The sequence below is a fragment of the Malaya genurostris genome, chromosome 3 (genome assembly GCF_030247185.1).
Source record: "Malaya genurostris strain Urasoe2022 chromosome 3, Malgen_1.1, whole genome shotgun sequence".
Lineage (NCBI taxonomy): Eukaryota > Metazoa > Arthropoda > Insecta > Diptera > Culicidae > Malaya > Malaya genurostris.
The window spans coordinates 134,695,077-134,717,401 of record NC_080572.1 but is presented as its reverse complement, the minus strand read 5'-3'; the positions used below and the strand labels follow the sequence as shown (position 1 = coordinate 134,717,401).

At 37.1% G+C, this 22,325-nt stretch overlaps 1 protein-coding gene across 3 annotated transcripts in view; it reads left to right on the top strand.

The window, feature by feature from the left end:
- The window catches only part of LOC131436716 (phosphatidylinositol 3-kinase catalytic subunit type 3), a 508,878-nt gene that overhangs the window by 282,557 nt on the left and 203,996 nt on the right, over positions 1-22,325 (top strand). For all 3 annotated transcript variants that reach the window (XM_058605589.1, XM_058605588.1, XM_058605587.1), the window contains 3 exons: positions 14,419-14,504; positions 14,564-14,930; positions 14,984-15,080. In XM_058605589.1, coding sequence (XP_058461572.1) covers positions 14,419-14,504; positions 14,564-14,930; positions 14,984-15,080 — 550 coding nt within the window. The remainder of the gene's footprint in view (positions 1-14,418; positions 14,505-14,563; positions 14,931-14,983; positions 15,081-22,325) is intronic.

Genomic DNA, 22,325 nt, shown 5'->3' with positions numbered 1-22,325 from the left:
CGACTATTTCTGGCCGATGCAGGTATGGTCATTTAGGGGTTAGCCAAATTTTGTGCTAGGGCACATAACCGTTTTTAATTATTTTTACGTTTCGTCTTTGACTCATCAGTGCAGAGCAGTTCAAATTGAACTGCTTAGTGCTAAACTCGGAAGTTCAATTTGAACCGCTAAGCAGACGTAAAGTTTCTGCTACTTACAGAACACTTTTTGTTTTGCAACGGAGTGCAATGTCTTTTCTGACGTGCCGAACGAAAACGTGTTTTCGACTATTTCTGGCCGATGCAGGTATGGTCATTTAGGGGTTAGCCAAATTTTGTGCTAGGGCAAATAACCGTTTTTAATTATTTTTACGTTTCGTCTTTGACTCATCAGTGCAGAGCAGTTCAAATTGAACTGCTTAGTGCTAAACTCGGCAGTTCAATTTGAACCGCTAAGCAGACGTAAAGTTTCTGCTACTTACAGAACACTTTTTGTTTTGCAACGGAGTGCAATGTCTTTTCTGACGTGCCGAACGAAAACGTGTTTTCGACTATTTCTGGCCGATGCAGGTATGGTCATTTAGGGGTTAGCCAAATTTTGTGCTAGGGCAAATAACCGTTTTTAATTATTTTTACGTTTCGTCTTTGACTCATCAGTGCAGAGCAGTTCAAATTGAACTGCTTAGTGCTAAACTCGGCAGTTCAATTTGAACCGCTAAGCAGACGTAAAGTTTCTGCTACTTACAGAACACTTTTTGTTTTGCAACGGAGTGCAATGTCTTTTCTGACGTGCCGAACGAAAACGTGTTTTCGACTATTTCTGGCCGATGCAGGTATGGTCATTTAGGGGTTAGCCAAATTTTGTGCTAAGGCACATAACCGTTTTTAATTATTTTTACGTTTCGTCTTTGACTCATCAGTGCAGAGCAGTTCAAATTGAACTGCTTAGTGCTAAACTTGGCAGTTCAATTTGAACCGCTAAGCAGACGTAAAGTTTCTGCTACTTACAGAACACTTTTTGTTTTGCAACGGAGTGCAATGTCTTTTCTGACGTGCCGAACGAAAACGTGTTTTCGACTATTTCTGGCCGATGCAGGTATGGTCATTTAGGGGTTAGCCAAATTTTGTGCTAAGGCACATAACCGTTTTTAATTATTTTTACGTTTCGTCTTTGACTCATCAGTGCAGAGCAGTTCAAATTGAACTGCTTAGTGCTAAACTGCTGAACTGCTCTGCACTGATGAGTCAAAGACGAAACGTAAAAATAATTAAAAACGGTTATGTGCCTTAGCACAAAATTTGGCTAACCCCTAAATGACCATACCTGCATCGGCCAGAAATAGTCGAAAACACGTTTTCGTTCGGCACGTCAGAAAAGACATTGCACTCCGTTGCAAAACAAAAAGTGTTCTGTAAGTAGCAGAAACTTTACGTCTGCTTAGCGGTTCAAATTGAACTTCCGAGTTTAGCACTAAGCAGTTCAATTTGAACTGCTCTGCACTGATGAGTCAAAGACGAAACGTAAAAATAATTAAAAACGGTTATGTGCCCTAGCACAAAATTTGGCTAACCCCTAAATGACCATACCTGCATCGGCCAGAAATAGTCGAAAACACGTTTTCGTTCGGCACGTCAGAAAAGACATTGCACTCCGTTGCAAAACAAAAAGTGTTCTGTAAGTAGCAGAAACTTTACGTCTGCTTAGCGGTTCAAATTGAACTTCCGAGTTTAGCACTAAGCAGTTCAATTTGAACTGCTCTGCACTGATGAGTCAAAGACGAAACGTAAAAATAATTAAAAACGGTTATGTGCCCTAGCACAAAATTTGGCTAACCCCTAAATGACCATACCTGCATCGGCCAGAAATAGTCGAAAACACGTTTTCGTTCGGCACGTCAGAAAAAACATTGCACTCCGTTGCAAAACAAAAAGTGTTCTGTAAGTAGCAGAAGCTTTACGTCTGCTTAGCGGTTCAAATTGAACTGCCGATTTTAGCACTAAGCAGTTCAATTTGAACTGCTCTGCACTAATGAGTCAAAGACGAAACGTAAAAATAATTAAAGCCATGTTGTTTGTTTGTTATTACATTTTTAAGTTGATGAAATAGTTTTTCGTTTACAATTTTTTCAAATAATTTTGGAATGCATGACATAATAACGATTCCACGGTAGTTCCGAATGTTAGATTTGGCACCAGATTTTATTATTGATACAAGAAAGGAAGATTTCCGTGCTTTAGGAAAAGTACATTTATTAAGTGATAAGTTAAAAAGTAGTTGTAGTGGTTGTGTAAGTTCTTCATCAAGATTTTTTAAGAATATTCTTAGTATACCTTCAGGTCCAGGCCCTTTTGAGGCGTCTAAGTTTTTCAGTGCTGTCGAAAAGTCATGTTCTGATAGATAGTTTACAGAGATGGAGTTGGAAAATGCAGGTATGAAAGAAAAGTATTCACGGTAACGGTCAGTTTCTGAATAAGATGTATATACTTCTTGAAAAAAATTTGAAAATTGATTGCAGATTTCTGTACTATTTTGCCCTACATGTTCGTCGAGGTGCATTTGAGATGGAAAATTGTTGCTTTTTAGTTTAGTTTTTGTGTAGTTAAAAAAGTTCTTAGGACAAGTTTTTATTTCGTTTTCAATTTTGCGGTTATATTCTTAATGTGTTGTGTTAATGGATATTTTGAGTTGATTGCATAGGTTTAACTAATTTTGAAGATGAGCGTCACTTTTTTTTCTTGAATATCGGATTAAATTATAAATTGTTGAATTTTTATTGAAAAATGATCGGGCTTTTGTTTTTTCTTCCCATGCATGCGATAAATTTTCTGACCACCAATGCTTTGGAGTGTATCTATTTGGAATTTTATTTTTCTCGTATATGTCAGATCTTTAAACTCTATTTTTAATGTTATCAAAATTCAATTTCCTAACTTTATTTCTAATTTTTTTATTCAATATGTATTTCTTATCATCGACTCTGTGCTGGAAGAGCTTAAGTTCTATAATGAGATTATGGCTTCCTATGCCATATTCAAGAGTTTTCCATTCGAAGAGCGTAAGTAAGTTTGGTGTACACAGTGTCAGGTTAATTGCTGTTGATCTTTTGTTCAGCTGAATTGGAATAAAGGTCTTAGATTTATCGTTCAAAAGGATTATGTTACTATCGTTTATAAGGTTCATTACTATTGAGCCTATAAACTATTGCGTCTATAAATTCATTTCCCCACGCATAATGGTGGAAGTTGAAGTCTCCTTCTATCAATATGTTGGAATAGGGTTTGATTGAGATGAAAATTTTTAAGAGATCAGATTTCAATTCAATTTTAGAGATTGTGGGTGCAATGTATGAGGCGACTATTACTAAATCTAATATTTTTACATTAATTGCCATAGCTTGTGTCGCGTTTGAAAGCGGGGGCATTTTCACATTGACGTAACCTATTTCTTGCTTATGGTATATAGCGCTACCGCCATAGCCATCTGTTCTGGATTGCTTAATTCTATGGTACCGAGATATATTATAGTAATTTGTTTTTTTCTTGTGGCTCGTGTGACTAAGTCTCAGATAAGAGAGCTGCTGAATAGTCACCCACAGTTAATACTCGTTGTAATTCATCTATATGTTTAGAAAAACTCTGTATGTTACACTGTACAAACCTGAAATGACTCATACTTAATAAGAATACAATTAAAGAGAAAAAAATAGTTTATATTCGATTTTTTAGATATCGTGAAGTAAAGACTTGTTAAACAATAATGCTATCAAGATTCAAAAATTTTTTGGAACTTTCCATTATTCTATACTGCAATTCTTTTGTGACCCCGGGGCATTGAAGCAAAGCTGTGTAGAAGTTTGCGAGCTCACCCCGTACGTTGCGCTTCACCGTTTCTTAAGCGTTTTCATTGGTTTTTTTTGGTGATGTTGTCCCAACGTTTCTTCTCGCTTGTAGTGAGAGGATTGTTCAATCCTGTTCCCTTTGATTCGTTTGGTGAATTTCGATCTTTGATCAGTTGTTTTGTTGGTCAGAAAATTTCATTTTCTTTGCTACTAAATCTTTACATGGGGCTGGCTTTTTGATTGGAATTCGTTCCTGTTATCGAGTTTATTGATTATTTATCACATTGTGGTTTCCAGCTGTCATGCGTGCAAAGCTGGTTGGGAGTCTCAGAAAATCCGTGATGTTTGCCAAAATATCGTAATGATTTTGTGTTGGGATTGGGGTTATAAGCTCTTTGGCTTCAATGTAAGTCAGATTCAGTTTTGACATCATAGTGTTTATAAATATCTCTCGCTGCCGTGATGGGCACTTTAGATCAGTTTTGCGGTGATCCGAGTTTCGGCAATGGAAACATTTTACCTCATTGTTACACTCATCTTCGTTCTCTTCGCGAACGCGGGAACATTTCGCACACCGCTTCTTAGCGTTGCAAGAAAAATCCTTGTGTCCAAAACGATGGAAATTGTTGCAGAATAAGAATCTGCGCGCGTACGGTCGAATTTTAATTGATGTTCCGAACACCTTCCTTTTTTCTGGCAAGTTGCCAGCACCAAAAGTGACACTCACTCGGCTTGAGGGAATTTTAACTCCTTTCTCCCGATCCCACCTGTTCAGCCTAAAAAGGTTTACCACTGGGTAAACACACTCATAATCCTGGGCGATATCCTCCATTGTGATGTCGGTCGGTATTCCTCCTATTACACCTGTTATGCAAATAAGGTGTCGCGGAATGTACGCCTTATAGCCTTTTTCTACTATCTTAGGTTCCTTAACTAGCATATTCGCCGTAATCCAGTAGTTTAGTAACACGATGATCTTATTTTTCCCCAAATACTTGAGATCTGTAATATGGTTCCGAAAACTCTTGATTTTTCGCAGCATCGATCCAACAGAGATCTTGTTCATACGGTTCGTTTTATCGATTAACTCGATGTAATCACGGTATGGTGCAATATCTCTTGCTACATATTTATACTATTCACGTGGTTGATCATCCGCCATTTTGTGTTCGTCTTTTTTGCCGCCATCGTTTTCTTTATCTGGAGGCAGCGATCCGCCTCCTCCTTCCAAATCCATTATTTCGGTAAAAACGTGTTTAATCCACCTAGCAGTGAGATGATACCTATTTTTATCAATCCGCATGTGTTTTTTGCATGAATATTCTTCGGTGTTTAAGTTTTCATGACATTATTTTAATGACCCTCGTTTTAAGCGACAATTTGAGATTTTAATCACTCATTACTCTGTAATGTCGAAACTGCAAATCGGATCGAATTTGAATCTAGAAGTGTGATAATCGATTAAACATGTCATGATATGTAAGTTCCACTCTAGAGTTTACGGTAATTTAAGGTACTTCCAGAGCCGGTATTCAGGAACCAGCTGGGTTATGCTGATTCGTATGGCCATATGACGAATAAATTACAACAGTTTTGAGTTCAACTTTGAAGCTTTTCGGGATTGTCATCTTCTATATCGGTTTGAATTTTAAAAATTCATCATCATGTAATTCGAGAACCGGAAGTCATAATTGGATAAAATAATTAATTTTTGTATATAAGTTTGTTTTAATTAAAATTTTTGTTTCTGAAATTTGATTAGGCTTTTTTTGAGAAAACGATTGAGCTTTGAGAAACGATTTTATACTGGAACCGGAATTCTAAAAGCGGTATGGCCGAAGTCAGATAAATTCACCTGAGTAGCTGTACACTTTACATTTGTTTCAAAATATTTGAAAATCAGTTAAGACATCTTTGAGAGATCATAGCACGAATTAAATTTTTAGGTGCCTTCTGATCGACAACTGAATACCACTAAAACTGAAAAAAGTTAATTTTTTTATCGACTATCCAAATCTGCTAACCCGATAAACCTGATTAAATTATGTGGAATAGACATTTTTATACAATCCCCGAAACCGGAAGTTGGATCTGACTGAAAAGCAAGATGTTTTATAGAACTTTGAAACTTTTCATTTGAATCTTAGATGATTCTTAGATTTCATTTGCATCTTAGATCGGTTCAGCCATCTTCAAGAAAAATGAGTTACACAATTTTGATTTCGTTTCACATATCATCCTGTAGTTCCGAAACCAGAGGTCGGAACCAAACATAATGCAGGAACTTTGTTTGGGAGCATACGACTTTTCGTATGAATCTGAATTTGTAGAAAAGAAATTTCCGAGAAAATTAATTGAAGTTATTTGTCACACACGCATTTGCTGATCTCGACGAACTGATTCGAATGGTATATGGATGTTATGTTGTTCCAGCATTTATTGCTGTAAGTAGTTTAAAACAAAATAATTAAAAAAAATTCTGCCATCATCTGGTTTATATATGTCATATTCGAACGATTATGTTGCCAAAAACGAGCCGTGCCAAAATCGGTCCGAGGCTAAATGTCATGAAAAAGAATGCTGTACACAATCCTTTTGGTTCTTAGAAACAATTGTATGTAACAGTATAAAAAATCGTGTTTTCCGTTGCTCCCAAGCATTTCTTTGTCATACAGCGCTCAAAACTCCTACTGCTGGAATAGGGGGAAAAGTCGCTTACAGAAAAATTTCGATATCTCCGTTAAAAATGGACGGATTTTAACAATCTATGGCTTGTTGGATAGGTATTACCGTGCGGAATCTAAGTCTGAAAACATATTCTGTTTTCAAGGTCAATTGTGACAGATACTGTCAAAAAACTGAAAATTTTGACATAAAACTTTGTATAACTCAAAAAGTAAACATCCGATCTCAAAACCATTCAATAGCGTTTTGGGTGACGGGGAGACCTTTCATTTGCGACTAGTTTGATGAAAATCGGTCCAGCCATCTCTGAGATCTCGACCTCTTAGTTGACAACACACATACGGACACACACACACAGACATTTGCTCAGTTCGTCGAGCTGAATCGATTGGTATATGTCATTCGGCCCTCCGGGCTTCGGAAAAATTTTCGAAAGTTTGAGCGAATTCTATACCTATTTTTTATATATATAAAAATAGGTAAAAACGCAAAATTTCTCTAATATTTCTGCTATCAATCAACGTAATCCAAAAAACGATCTAAAATCGTCAAAATCACTCTTCAACTAGTTCTTCCAAGAGTTTAATAGTACAGCTCTTAATGAGTGCACGCACGAAGAAAATAGATTGAACCACTCGCGATGGCGTTTCTCATTAAAATGGACATATACAATTAGCGTGCAGCACACGAAACTCACTTTACTGTTCCACGTGAATAATATTGTTCTTTACATTCATATCAATTGTGCACAAATTCTGCACTAAAAACACTCCACTAAGAGTTTACGGCGTTTTAGATATCGGTTTAGAAAATTTAAATATGTATATATCATAACACATGTAAAAAAACATCAATATCATTTGCAAGCGGTTTCAACTAGACTATCCTATTTAGCTTTTTAATGAATTGTGTTGCTTTGACCCTTTTTATGAGTTTTTGACTAATCAACTTGTTAATAAAACCAATTTCATTTTTACTTTCTTTGTGCTTTGAGCAGTTAGATAGCGTCAATTTTTATGATTTCAACTACAATATTAGTTTTTAATGAAAATTTCGTGTTGGATTGAAAATTTGGTAGTTTGTGTCCAGAATATTTGTCAACTAATACCATTCTCTAAAACCAAAAGTGTTTTTAGTCAAATAAAGTTTGAATTTTAACTAATTTATTAGTTATTTTGGCAATTAATTTGTTAAGAACAACTAACTCAAAAACAGTAAAACGATTAAAAGATCGCTTTTGGAAGGTTTCATCACGACTGCAGATACGATGTGAGGTACTGAATCCCGTGGTTATTAATTTCTTGGAAAGGCTAGTCGAGATTCAATCTCAAACAAGATTCTTGAAAGTATAGGACGGAAAACGAATTGAAGAGGCGGCAGGGCTTGGTATGCTCAAAAATAATGTTTCGGCCAACTCAGTGATCCAGCTTCAGTTTACGTCGCAGAACTAGCTGCAAATCAGTATACCCATTCATTGACACTCTGCCCACAGATCACTACTTCATTGTATCGGACAGCCTTAGCTCCATTGAGGCTCTCCGTTCAGTGAAGCCTGGAAAGCACTCACCGTATTTTCTGGGGAAAATACGGGAACAATTGAGTGCTTTATCTACAAAATCATCCCAGATTACCTTGGCTTGGGTCCCCTCACATTGTTCCTTCGGGCCCGAGGTATACCACGCTTCGTACCAGTCCGTGACCTGCCTAGAACTGATTGAGTTGCTGGAAACTACCCAAAACCGCCACACTAACGTCAGAGCACACCAACACAGCATCCCAGCCAAGGATAATCTCTCTCGTTATAATCTGAAGAACGTGAAGATCCAGGAAATTCAAAGTATATCTAAAAGATTTATATCACAAACGAATGATATATTTATATTTCCCACCCTCCTTAAATTCCTTGACTAACTTTTAAAGAGAATGCCGCCCCGTAATGCGGCATCCCTTCTTCTCCTATAACAACAAGACAATCGGCCACGTTAAGCCAAAGCAAATGAGCAAATTAAAATTTTATTTGAAAAAAAAATTGTTTCGGCCTCATTTAGACTTCAAGAACCTGCTACTGTTAATATAGCAGAGTTTACAGCAGTTGATTATAGCTTGAGTGTAATCGTCACGTTATCTACAAACCATTATTACCTTCACAGATAGCCTAAGTGCAATTTAAGCTATTCGCTCAAACGCTGCTGGCAAACATGAACCATTGGGGAAATTTAAAACAGTACATGAATGACATATTGAATAATAATTATCAAATCACTATAGTCTGGGTCCCGGCTCATTGCGTCATTCCAGGCAATGAAAGAGCCGATATTTGAGCCAAATCTGATACTCTCGAGGGTTGGCAAGCTTCTTGGGACAGAGATGATCTGGGTAGGTGTATGCACTAAATCATCCAATCACTACACGTTAGACGCACATCTCCTTCGAATTGGACTTTCCGAGACTAATCATTATGCTTGTGGCGAAGATTATCGGAATATTGATCAAATCTTTTGGACATGCGTGGAGTATCGTGATGTCAGATCTCAAGGAATAAATTCTTTGCGTACCCAAAGTAGACTATCCAACGTCAGAGTTCAAGACATTCTTTCTTGTCGTGATCTTCCATACATGAAACTTCTTTAATATTTCATATAGACAAGTGTAGTTTCCATTTAATAATTTACCCTTTTAAGACTTAGTTCTGACTCCAACTGTGTCCATTGGTTCAACCAATAGCTAAATTTGAATAGAAAATATGTACTGATACAAACAAACTCGAGGTAATTTATAAAATTATCAACAAATTGTATAAAAATAACAGCTTATTTTATAATTTATAGCAGTTAATCGTTTGGTTCAAATAATATTCTTGAGTAGATTTTGTAGTAAATCACAAAATGCATAATCGCAATTTGAAACATGTTTTATTAAATTTAATTCGTTTTGTCTATATTAGAATTATATTTGGATAAGAATTCTATGTTAAAGTTATGCCACAGTGAAAAAGAACATATGTAAACTGCCTTAACAGTTCGGCTGAAAAGTTCGTATCAGTTAATAGAAACACACATTTTTTGCCAAAATTCGTTTTTATTTTTTTTATTATTGCCATCAGAGGCGATACAGCGTGTAATATGAGCATGTAACATTAAACCTTTCACACATTTCAGACCATGTAACATTAAATCTTTCACACATCCCAGACCCAGTAAAATATTCAAAAGTAAATCTTTCCCACACTTCAGACCACACGCACTTGACAAATTTCCATAAAACACGTACTCGACAAATTTCCACTCGACACCAAGTCATGAAGCCCAGAAACCCACTTGAAATATAAACTTCACCTACATAAGACAATTAAATTGTCAGCACTTACTTCAGCCCAACGAAAAATATCGCATTCATACGACAAGTATAAACACGGAAACTTAAGCATCAAATATCAACTAAAAACAATTCAGTTATGTCATTTCCCCGCTTCTCCACTTTCCACACCTCTACACCTCTCTCAAACAGTGCCATATGGCATGACCTAGAATAACGGTAACCCAGGAAAACACACTGACTCGAACCGACACTCACGAGAGTTAAACCTGACTACTCTCAACCTCCCCTCTCTGTATCACACTCACACACTTGTCTAGAAACATTACTCACTCTCTCCTACTCAAATACAATACAATGACCGAGACATGTCATTGGTTAAATCGGATTTACGCTGCGCGTTCTAACTCCTCCCCCCGGATTTTTAGCAATCCATACTGTAAATTACAACTAGCTAAGTTAGGAGAGGATAGGATATAAATAAGTAAATTTTAAAATAAAGAACACAGATTACGTTTTAAACCTGAACTTGTGTTATTACTAAATGGCGACCGAGTGTTTTTCCACCCGCGATTCCGTGGTGTGCAAGTGATAGAATTTCTTAACGATTCTCGGGAATTGAACTTGTGAAACAATTCGGTTTCAGTTAAAGTACTATTGACTGTTTTATACGTGCAAGTGATAGAATTTCTTAACGATTCTCGGGAATTGAACTTGTGAAACAATTCGGTTTCAGTTAAAGTACTATTGACTGTTTTATACGTGCAAGTGATAAGGCAAAAAAAAAAATTTGAAGAAATAAACTCTAACAATGATCAGGATTCAAAATTCGGAACAGTGCAAAAGTGCCTATATTTTTTCAAAGGAAGTTACTACTGCTTCAAAGAAATTAACTTATGAAATAGTTGCAAGCCTGTAAAAAGTGTTCCTGACATTCCACAGTGATGGCAACAAGTTCCAATTATCGGTGATTTGGTGAAGTGTGCGATTTGGCTTAAGTGGCTAACAATAAACAGAATAAAAGAAATTGACTTATGAAATAGTTGCATGCCTGTAAAAAGTGTTCCTGACATTCCACAGTGATGGCAACAAGTTCCAATTATCGGCGATTTGGTGAAGTGTGCGATTTGGCTTAAGTGGCTAACAATAAACAGAATAAAAGAAATTGACTTATGAAATAGTTGCATGCCTGTAAAAAGTGTTCCTGACATTCCACAGTGATGGCAACAAGTTCCAATTATCGGCGATTTGGTGAAGTGTGCGATTTGGCTTAAGTGGCTAACAATAAACAGAATAAAAGAAATTGACTTATGAAATAGTTGCATGCCCGTAAAAAGTGTTCCTGGCATCCCACAGTGATGGCAACAAATTCCAATTATTGGTGATTTGGTGAAGTGTGCAATTTGGCTTTAGTGGCTAACAATAAACAGAATTCAATAACTGATAAACGAGTGTTTAATGATGAAAAGATGCAAATGACGATCGTTATTATCGTTAGTTAGTTCGACTTTCGGTAATTGGTGCTCGTTTGATAGCAGTGAATAACCAGAAAACATCGTGCGACGCTAACTATGAACTACCGGAGAAATTCTGTGTGCAAACAGAAATAAAACAAAACCGTGTGTCACCAAGGAAGGATCCGCTACAGCACGAAGAGACGACGACAACGCTCACACACGAGTACCTGCAACGTGAGGACGAAATGGAAGTAAAACTAAGGTACTGTGCTTAAATTAAGAATTAGGGACAACTAGCTAGGCAAATATCGAGTTGAGACAAAACAACATTTGTGAATAGAGATTATGGGTTGGTTTTCGTCAGACGAAACCATCAATAACACAATAGCCTCCCCGTCGAGGGAAACGGAAGGCATCGCACTCTGCGCGTTGGTAGGGATAGTAATAGGCTATCTGCTACTGAAAGGCCTACTAAAATTACACAAACAATATACGGAAAAGATAGCAGTCAAGGCCGCACGTCAGGTACAACTGACCAACGTTTAAATTTAGACTACGTACACAAACATTTTTAGGCGACAATGGAAAATTCTTATAACGACAAATGGCCTTTAACGGTCAAAGAGAAATTAAATGAAATTAAAATTCGTGTAGAGGAAAAACGCAAACAGGCGATTCCTGAAAAACACAAATGTGGTTATGCATGTATATTCATGTCTAGAAGACTACACACTATATCTTATAATTGCGAAAGGAATGATTTTTTCTTTAAAAAAAAAAAAAAAAATTTTTTTAACGATAAAAATAATATAATGTCCACTTAAAATACGATAAATTTTTATATAAATGTTATGTATATCCAAGCAAAAATGAAATGCAAAATTATAAGGAGCTAGAAAAACTCCACATTTACGTAAAAAAGTCTATAAACACGAAACTATCAGAAAAATTACTCGACGAAAAATTGAATAGATGCCAAGAATTAAAAACAGACCTTGAAAAATTTTTTACAAAAGAACAAGAAATTATCGACGACAAGACTTTCCACAACTTAGTAAAAAATACGAGACTGTGGACTGACGAAATTTGCGAAATAATAAAATTTAAACTCGCATGTATTAAAGCAACCAAAAACGACACAATGACCCAAACAACAACCCCGTTCGACTTACGTCAGGCGACGGCTCTTATACAACCCTACGATGGTTCTCCCGAGAACTTATACACGTTTATCGACTCAGCTAGATTGCTGAATGAGTTAGTTCTGCCAGACCACATGGCCATGGCAATAAAATTTCTAAAAACCAGACTGTCCGGAAAAGCCAGACAAGGCATTCCTGAAACAGTCAACACAATCGATAATTTGATACAACTAGTCGAGGAAAGGTGTAAAATCACGACCACCCCCGAAAGTATCATAGCAAAAATAAACACATTAAAGCAAAAAAACTCAATAAATAGTTTTTGCGATGAAATTGAAACCCTCTGCACAAAACTCGAAAATACCTATGTCGAGCAAAATATCCCACTACCAGTGGCAAAATCAATGAGCACTAAGATAGGGGTAAACGCTCTAATAAAAGGGTGTAACAACACCGAATTAAAAATAATTCTCAAAGCTGGTAATTTCAGCAACATAAGAGAAGCAAACCAGAAAGCACAAGAATTGGGTACAGATGAAATAACCCACTCCCAAATAATGCACACACGTTTTGTTCAACAGCACCAACAACGTGTGAATAATTTTAATAGAGGGGCAAGACAATATAATGCACCCAGATATCCAGTGCAATACAATAGGTATCCACAAAAACAATTATTTCATAATAATAGAAATAATTATAATCATAATAATTTTAATAATAATTTCAACCATAACAATTTTAATGCAAATAATCAAGAATTCCGGCATGAAGGTAATATGCGGAGTAAAACCAATTACCGTGGAAGACCCCGCAGAGAAGGTCAATACCACGAAAACTTCCGAAGGAACGGAAATAACAGAATATTATTAACCAACGAGGAACAGATGGAAATATGGAAATTATAGCGATCTTCCAACTTTTCGTTACCATTTTTGTAGTACGATTTGTCCTTTGCCTCAAAATAGGCCTCAGTTTCAGCGATTACCTCTTCATTGCTTCTAAATTTTTTACCAGCGAGCATTCTCTTGAGGTTTGAGAACAGGAAAAAGTCACTGAGGGCCAAATCTGGAGAATACGGTGGATGAGGGAGAAATTCGAAGCCCAATTCGTTCAATTTCAGCATGGTTTTCAATCATCAATTCGTTGTTGTTTTTGATCGATTGTGAGCTCATGCGGCACCCATTTTGCACAAAGCTTTCTCATATCCAAATATTCGTGAATAATATGTCCAACACGTTCCTTTGATATCTTTAGGGTGTCAGCTATCTCGATCAACTTCACTTTACGGTCATTGAAAATCATTTTGTGGATTTTTTTCACGTTTTCATCGGTAACAGCCTCTTTTGGACGTCCACTGCGTTCATCATCTTCGGTGCTCATATGACCAGTACGAAATTTTGCAAACCACTTACGAATTGTTGCTTCGCCCGGTGCAGAGTCAGGATAACACTCATCAAGCCATTTTTTGGTATCGGCGGCACTTTTTTTCATCAAAAAGTAGTGTTTCATCAACACACGAAATTTCTTTTTTTCCATTTTTTTTTCACAACAACAAAAAGTAGCTTCACTCAAAATGCAATATCTCACAAACCAATAATCAGACAGCTGTCAAATTTATACACGTATCTTTTGAAGGTTGGTACTAACTGAAAATGGTATGGATTTAATTCTAGTGGCGCCCTCTCATGAAAACGATACGAACTTTTCAGCCGATCTGTTAAGAAATAAGCGTATTTATGGAAAATAAAAAATTTATAACAGCTCAATATTTCTATAGAATCTTTGAAAAGTTTTGAAAGACTGATAAGCCTGATAATTCGCAATTAAATACTCACAGTCCGAACTCGCAATTAAATCACTGGCAGACATGAGTAATGTAAATCTATATTGGTGTTTAACCAATATACATTTACATTACTCATGTATGTATCGTTTCTCGATCAACTTTTCATTATATTTTATTGTATATTATAATATGTACATTTGGAATCACTTTTAGGAGAATCTTGTCGAACGTAAACATCATCGGCTGTCCCGGTCAGCTAGATCTGGTCTATCGGATCGTGATGCCAAGCCAACTGCAAGGTATTGCGGAAATTTAGTTGTTTGATTTCAGCTCTAACATTTGTGTTATTTTACCGTAGTGTACGTGATTTATTACATTCTATTGTTTATCGTTACTCACCAACATCAACGCTAAGTGGCGAAGAGCAAGATTTAATATGGAAATATAGGTTTTATCTCAGTACTCAAAAAAAAGCATTGACTAAATTTTTAAAATGTATCAATTGGGAAACCGGTTCAGAAGTGCGTCAAGCACTCACACTTTTGGCAAAATGGGCTCCGATGGATGTCGATGATGCACTCGAACTGCTGAACCCTTCATTCAATCATCAAACTGTTAGACGGTATGCCATATCTCGACTTAATCAGGCTCCAGACGAAGATTTACTACTTTATTTATTGCAACTAGTTCAAGCATTGAAATACGAAAATTTCGATGAAATAATTGTAAGATGATATTTTTTATTTGTGCAATATTTTTATAAACATTTTCATTGTAGAACTCATATTCTAAACATGAATTAGAAAAAGATGTACTGGATTCAATGGACGATAATTTAAAAGAAACTAATTTTGAAATTTATCCAGATCCTGAAGGTAAGAAATCATTGCTCATCTCAATACTATGTTTACATAAAATGGATTTAAATCATTAGGTTGAGAACTTTTATTACCATTTATTTCTGCTATAAGTATGCTTATAACAGAATTAAATGGTAATAAAAAATTTAACCCTAGTGAAATTATTCTTTTCAAACACTCAAACAAAATTCCGCGCAGGTTCAGCTTCATATGATGGGAAGAATGATCCAACAGGTTTTGACTTTCAAATACCTCGGGGTGTAGTTTGATTCCAAATGCACGGGGGGAGGACACATTAGGTATCTGATAACAAAATGCCAAAAAAAGAGTAAATTTTCTCCGAACGATAACAGGATCTTGGTGGGGTGCTCATCCGGAAGATCTAATAAATCTCTTAGTGATGGAATATAAATGCGTTTGCTTTCATTCCACTGCAAACTCTCATATTATCAAACTTGAGCGAATTCAGTATCGTTGTTTGTGAATTGCCTTAGACTACATGCATTCGACACATACAATGAGTCTTGAAGTTCTAGCGGGAGTTCTTCCATTGAAAGATCGTTTTTCGGAGCTTTCATCGCGACTGCAAAGATGTGAGGTACTGAATCCCATGGTTATTAATAACTTCGAAAGGCTAGTTGAGCTCTAATCTCAAACAAGATTCATGACAGTATATTCTAATCATATGTCACAGGCAATCGACTCTTCAAGATATATTCTCATCCGTGATAGCCTCCTAAATGTCCCTAACTCAACTTTATTTTTTGACACATCCATGCAACGCGAAGTGCTTGGAATCCCGGAACACCTACGCTCGATGGAAATCCCAAAAATATTTACAAGTAAGTTCAGGCATATTGACTATGAGAAAATATTTTACACGAACGGATCACGAATTGAAGAGGCTACTGGGTTTGGTATATTCAACCATAATGTTCCGGCTTCATTTAGGCTTCAAGAACCTGCATCTGTTTATATAGCAGAGTTAGCAGCAGTTCATTATAGTTTGAGTGTAATCGTCACAGCTTCTCTAAACCATTATTTTCTCTTCACAGATAGTCTGAGTGCAATTGAAGCCATTCGCTCAAACGCTGCTGGCAAAAATGAACCGTTTTTCTTGGGCAAAATAAAACAGTGCCTGAACGACATATTGAATAATAATTATCAAATCACAATAGTTTGGGTCCCGGCCCATTGCTCTATTCCAGGCAATGAAAGATCCGATATATTAGCCAAATGTGATGCTATTGAGGGTGAAATTTATGAGAGACCGATTGTTTTCAACGAATTCTATAACGCGTCTCGCCAAACACTTGCCAGCTGTAAACTTCTTGGGATAAAGACGATCTGGGTCGGTGAATGCACTCAATTATTCCTAAAATATCGACAAAGACATGGTTCAGGAGATTGGATGTGAGTAGGGACTTCATTCATGTGATGTCCAGACTCATGTCCAATCACTACACGTTAGATGCACATCTCCTTCGAATTGGACTTTCCGAGACTAATCATTGTGCTGGTAGCGAAGGTTATCGCGAAATTGATCATGTCGTTTGGGAATGCGTTGAGTATCATGATGTCAGATCTCAACTAGTAAATTCCTTGCGTACCCAAGGTAGATTGGCCAATGTCCCAATTCGCGACATTCTTGCTCCTTTCTCTTCCATGAGTTCAACCAATAGCTAGCTATCTTATATTGAATAAAATCATTTGAAATATGATACATGCATTGTATGCAGCTCTATTTCAGCTATGGCTGCACGAATGTTGTCCTTTATGGTTTGAATTGTCTCTAGCTTGTCCACATGATACTTATCTTTGACAGCCCCATAAGATTATAGTCTAACGGCGTCAAATCACAGCTCCGAGGCGGCCAAACGACATCCGAATTTCGACTGATAATCCGATCTTCGAAGACTATGCGCGGAAGATCGATCGTAGCGTTGGCTGTGTGGCACGGAGCGCCGTCTTGTTTGAACCAAATGATGTCCAAGTCTTCCTCTTCAAGTAACAGGAAGAACCAATCGCTAATCATGGCGCGGTAGCGCTCGCCATTGACCGCGGCGGCGTCTCCTGCCACATTTTCTAAGAAGAATGTCCCAATGACGCCTCCAGACCACAATCCGCACCAAACCGTCACTCTGTGAGAATGCATCGGCTTCTCCATGATAACGTGCGGGGTTTCCGTCCCCTAGATGCGACAATTTTGCTTATTAACATACCCGACGAGATGAAAATGTGTCTCATCCGAGAAGATGATTTTTTGGCAAAAATCGGCGTCTTTTTAAAGCTGATCACAAGCCCAGTAGGCGAAGCGATATCGCATCGGACAATCATTTTCGTTCAGCGGAAGGATAAAACTATGTTTCTGTCAAATCAGAAGTGACATTAAGGTTATCAATGTCGAAATAACCGCTAGTTCAAAAAAAAAGTTAGATGGCGGACCCTGTATGTATTTTGGATGCCACGACGAAGAAAAACTTATGTATTTCGCCTATGAAATAAACGCGTTTATGGGAAAAATACTCAAACGCTGATAAATAATTAATTTGAATGTTACAGAGATACATTCGAGGAACAGAACTTGATTTTCCGGAGAAAACAGGCCAGAGACATAACTGCATGACGTGAATACGAATAAAAGGATCTGAATTCAATACACAATAAGGGTGTGTAATTCTAGTGTGTCCTACACGTAACCGCGATAAAATCCGTTGTTCTATTTGGCATTCCAGATATGTCCAGTTTTCAAGGTTTCCTTTGATCTTCTGTAAATGATTCTGTGTACTCCAATGCATTATGAATACATCTTTCGAAATTTTTGATGATATCTTCGGCTGGAACCTTGGTATTAAGGAATGATCGCGAATGTCGACCGAGAGGAACCAAATGGTCAGCTTCTTCATTTCCCTGGATTCCCGAATGCCCTGGCAATCAGCCGCTTGTGGACACGATGGAAAGTACAGGGTCAGAATAATTTGGTTGGAATGTGGTTAGTGGTCTTGTTTCAACATCAGATGAAGTGGTCGCGAAAGCGAGATTTCGACTGTGCCTGAATCAGAACTACAACCTGAAGGACTTGATGACATATAAAATGGTGATTTACATTGGTTATGTTTGGGTGTGTTAATCATAATTTATATTTAATTGTGTTTGTTTTATTTTTTGGATCAGAACAGTCAGTATGATCATCCATACCCAAGTAACATTTTTAATATTAATAAATACTTGTAGCTATCTTCAATGCTACATAATAAATCTTGCATTAAAACTTTAAACTCCACGAAAGCCTACTGAAAACCTCTATAATAGCATGTTCCTGCCAAGTGGACCATTCTTCATAAGGTTTATAAAGCAAAGTGAAGAATCAGCATAAAGCTGCGTTAAAACTTCAAATTCAAGATAATTTTGAAACCAGCTTTACGATCAACATTAAATTTATTTGGATGGTATGAATTCCGCTATAAATAAACTGTCGTTTTGATAATATTTTTCTTGACTATATGTGTCATGTCTGCGTTGAATGCAATCGGTAAGAATTCATTGAATTTTATTTACAAGTTTGAGGCTTTAACCGAACGTAAAAACTTCATGCGCTTTTATTTTTATCGTGAATGTATGGATAAAAATAAGAATTATAACCATTCGCCTTGAAATAAATACGGTTTTTGCAAAAGTCTCCATGATTTATGAAAATTATTTTCTGTGATTCATCGTCTTTTTTGTATAAAACTATTTCGTGGCGGTAAAACTTGTGCATACGTTCTGAACATGAATTATAAAAGTCCATCATACTTCCTCGTTTTTGCATTTCGAAGTTTATTTGATGTCAATAAAGGCTAGAGCAAAGAACATCATAATGGCGGCCATGAAATTTTCTCTAATGCAAATTACACTTAATCTAAGAAGCAATGAATCAAATAGCCCACAACAAGAGTGTCATAAATGTACTTTAGAACCCTCAAATTTGCTCTGAGTGGAACTGTCATTAAATGAACACGCACACACACAAAACTAGATTTATGAAAGAATTTAACTGACAATAATGTTTTAAAGAGAATTTTTTAAAGCAATATTAAGAGTGTTTGCATGGTTTTATTCTAGTACAAATTGATTTATTTTTAGTCCAGTTGTTAGTCTAGGTAAAAGGTTTTATAGAAGCTTTAAAAACTATGATATTACTTGTCAAAAGCGATACTTATTATAGTTGTTATAAAACAAGTAGTGATTGAACAAGCAATTACAAAACTCCTATAAATTATAATCAAAACCATAAGGCATTCGAATTGTTACTTGGGTAGTACTTACGATGTTTCAGACGTCGTTGAATCTGTGGCTAGGGTAATTCCGGCGGAATTATTTTTTACCAAGAATTGATCCACTAGTTTCCTATTCCATGTCGTAAAAGGTCACAAAAATAGGAACTCCTAAGTCAAGGTGTATTTCCGTGCCGATGGCTGAATGGCTGCAGGAGGTTAAACAATGCAGTCGTGAACGGAATATCTTGGGGTTTTCTTTTACTGTGTTAAGCGAAGCTCTGGCACAGTGGACGACTTCATTCTTTGCAACTCGTGGGATATAAATGATTAAAACATCCAAAAAAAATCCTTACATGGTTCGCTATAGGCAATTATAAACCAATATATTTGGTTTCTTGTAGTTGTTGTACGGTTAGTGCTGGAGGTGAAATGTTCGTTACTCTAATTGATAATGGTGAGAGTGGCACAAATCAATCTTCAGCATAAACGTACAGCAAATATGAATCTATCCAGACTTCTGCAAGAAGGTAAAGCTTCTACAGGGTGATTTTTTAAGAGCTTGAGAACTTTTTTAAACAATAAAACGCAAAAAATTTGCAAAATCTCATCGGTTCTTTATTTTAAACGTTAGATTGGTACATGACATTTACTTTTTGAAGATAATTTCATTTAAATGTTGACCGCGGCTGCGTCTTAGGTGGTCCATTCGGAAAATCCGCTTTTTTATCGACAAATTTTGTTCAGCGATGAGGCTCATTTCTGGTTGAATGGCTACGTAAATAAGCAAAATTGCCGCATTTGGAGTGAAGAGCAACCAGAAGCCGTTCAAGAACTGCCCATGCATCCCGAAAAATGCACTGTTTGGTGTGGTTTGTACGCTGGTGGAATCATTGGACCGTATTTTTTCAAAGATGCTGTTGGACGCAACGTTACAGTGAATGGCGATCGCTATCGTTCGATGCTAACAAACTTTTTGTTGCCAAAAATGGAAGAACTGAACTTGGTTGACATGTGGTTTCAACAAGATGGCGCTACATGCCACACAGCTCGCGATTCTATGGCCATTTTGAGGGAAAACTTCGGAGAACAATTCATCTCAAGAAATGGACCGGTAAGTTGGCCACCAAGATCATGCGATTTGACGCCTTTAGACTATTTTTTGTGGGGCTACGTCAAGTCTAAAGTCTACAGAAATAAGCCAGTAACTATTCCAGCTTTGGAAGACAACATTTCCGAAGAAATTCGGGCTATTCCGGCCGAAATGCTCGAAAAAGTTGCCCAAAATTGGACTTTCCGAATGGACCACCTAAGACGCAGCCGCGGTCAACATTTAAATGAAATTATCTTCAAAAAGTAAATGTCATGTACCAATCTAACGTTTAAAATAAAGAACCGATGAGATTTTGCAAATGCGTTTATTGTTTAAAAAAGTTCTCAAGCTCTTAAAAAATCACCCTGTATAGCTTTGTTTCAAGGATCATATTTCCAAAAGGGAATTTTCTACGTTGGAAAATTGTTAAACCCAGTCTTTGTTGCCTTCAACAAGACCGGTGTGACTAATCCACGTGAAATGCCTCGAGCATGCATACTTGCAAATAGTGCTCTCGATGTTTCTCTCATATCGGAGCTCACAACTCGGGATATTTGTGCTGTCACAGTTGGTATGACTATTGATGGCATAGACAGAAAATATATCTATTGTTCGGCATATTTGCCGCATAACCAACCTTCGCCAAGCGATGACTTCAAAAAGGTTGTATCATACTGTTGCAAAAGTGATTTACCGCTTGTAATCGGCAGTGACATAAATGCTCACCATATAATTTGAGGCAGCACAGATATAAATTCGAGGGGCTCTGATATGATGGAATTTGTGAGCAGTACAAATACAGGAAACCGTCCAACTTTTGCGAGATCTGGAAGAGAGGAGGTTTTGGACGTAACTCTCTGCTCTGATAGAATTGCGCATGAGTTGGTGAATTGGTTTCGTCTCCGATGAGCTCGAACCTTCGTTGTCTGATCATAAGTACATATTCTTTGATCATTCAAACGTTAAATTTGATATTATCACATATCGTAATCCCAAATCTTCAAACTGGGACCTCTATGAAGAGAGCTTGGCGAGTAGATTTTACGGGTACCAACCAACAATTGAAACCCCAATTGATTTGGAAAATGTTGTCGACGAGACAAATTCACTAATAGTTGCAGAATATGAAGAGGCTTGTCCACTTCGGATTGTGCGAGCTACTAGAGGAACTCTTTGGTGGAATGCTGAACTTGCTAGACTAAGTAAACTATGCAGAAGAGTTTGGAACCACCGACGCAGAGATGGGTCGGAGGCATTCGTGTCGGCTTGAAGGGAGGGCTTACAAAAATGCTCTTCGATCGTCTGAGCGAAGTGGTTGGAAAAGCCTCTGCACAAATGTCTCTAGTCTCAACGAGGCTAGCAGATTAAATAAGTTAACTTTAATGTCAGTTTCTTGAGAACTTCAGATGGTGAACACTTGTCTGATGAAGGTGATGTAGTTCACTATCTTTTTAACACTCACTTTCCAGGATGTATGGATCCATCACCGACAGCTCTTCCCGAGACTTTTTCAGGTAGTTACGATTCTTGGGCCCTTGCTCGAAGCGTTATGACGATTGAATCGGTCAAATGGGCAGTTGAGAGTTTTGCTCCGTACAAGTCTCCTGGAAAGGATGAAGTTTTCCCAGTGTTACTGCAGAAAGGGTATGAACATTTCAAACATGTTTTGAAGAAAATACTTACTTGCGACTAAATTCCAAGAGCCTGGCAGGAAATAATTGTCAAATTTATTCTCAAAGGCGGTCGCGATACTTATGAGGAAGCGAAGAGTTTCAGGCCTATCAGTCTAAGTTTATTTCTTCTTAAAACAGTGGAACGCATAGTAGATCACTATATCAGGAATGTTCGTCTGGGCGTGCATCCGCTACATGGAATGCAACATGCTTACCAGCGTGGAAAGTCAACTACAAC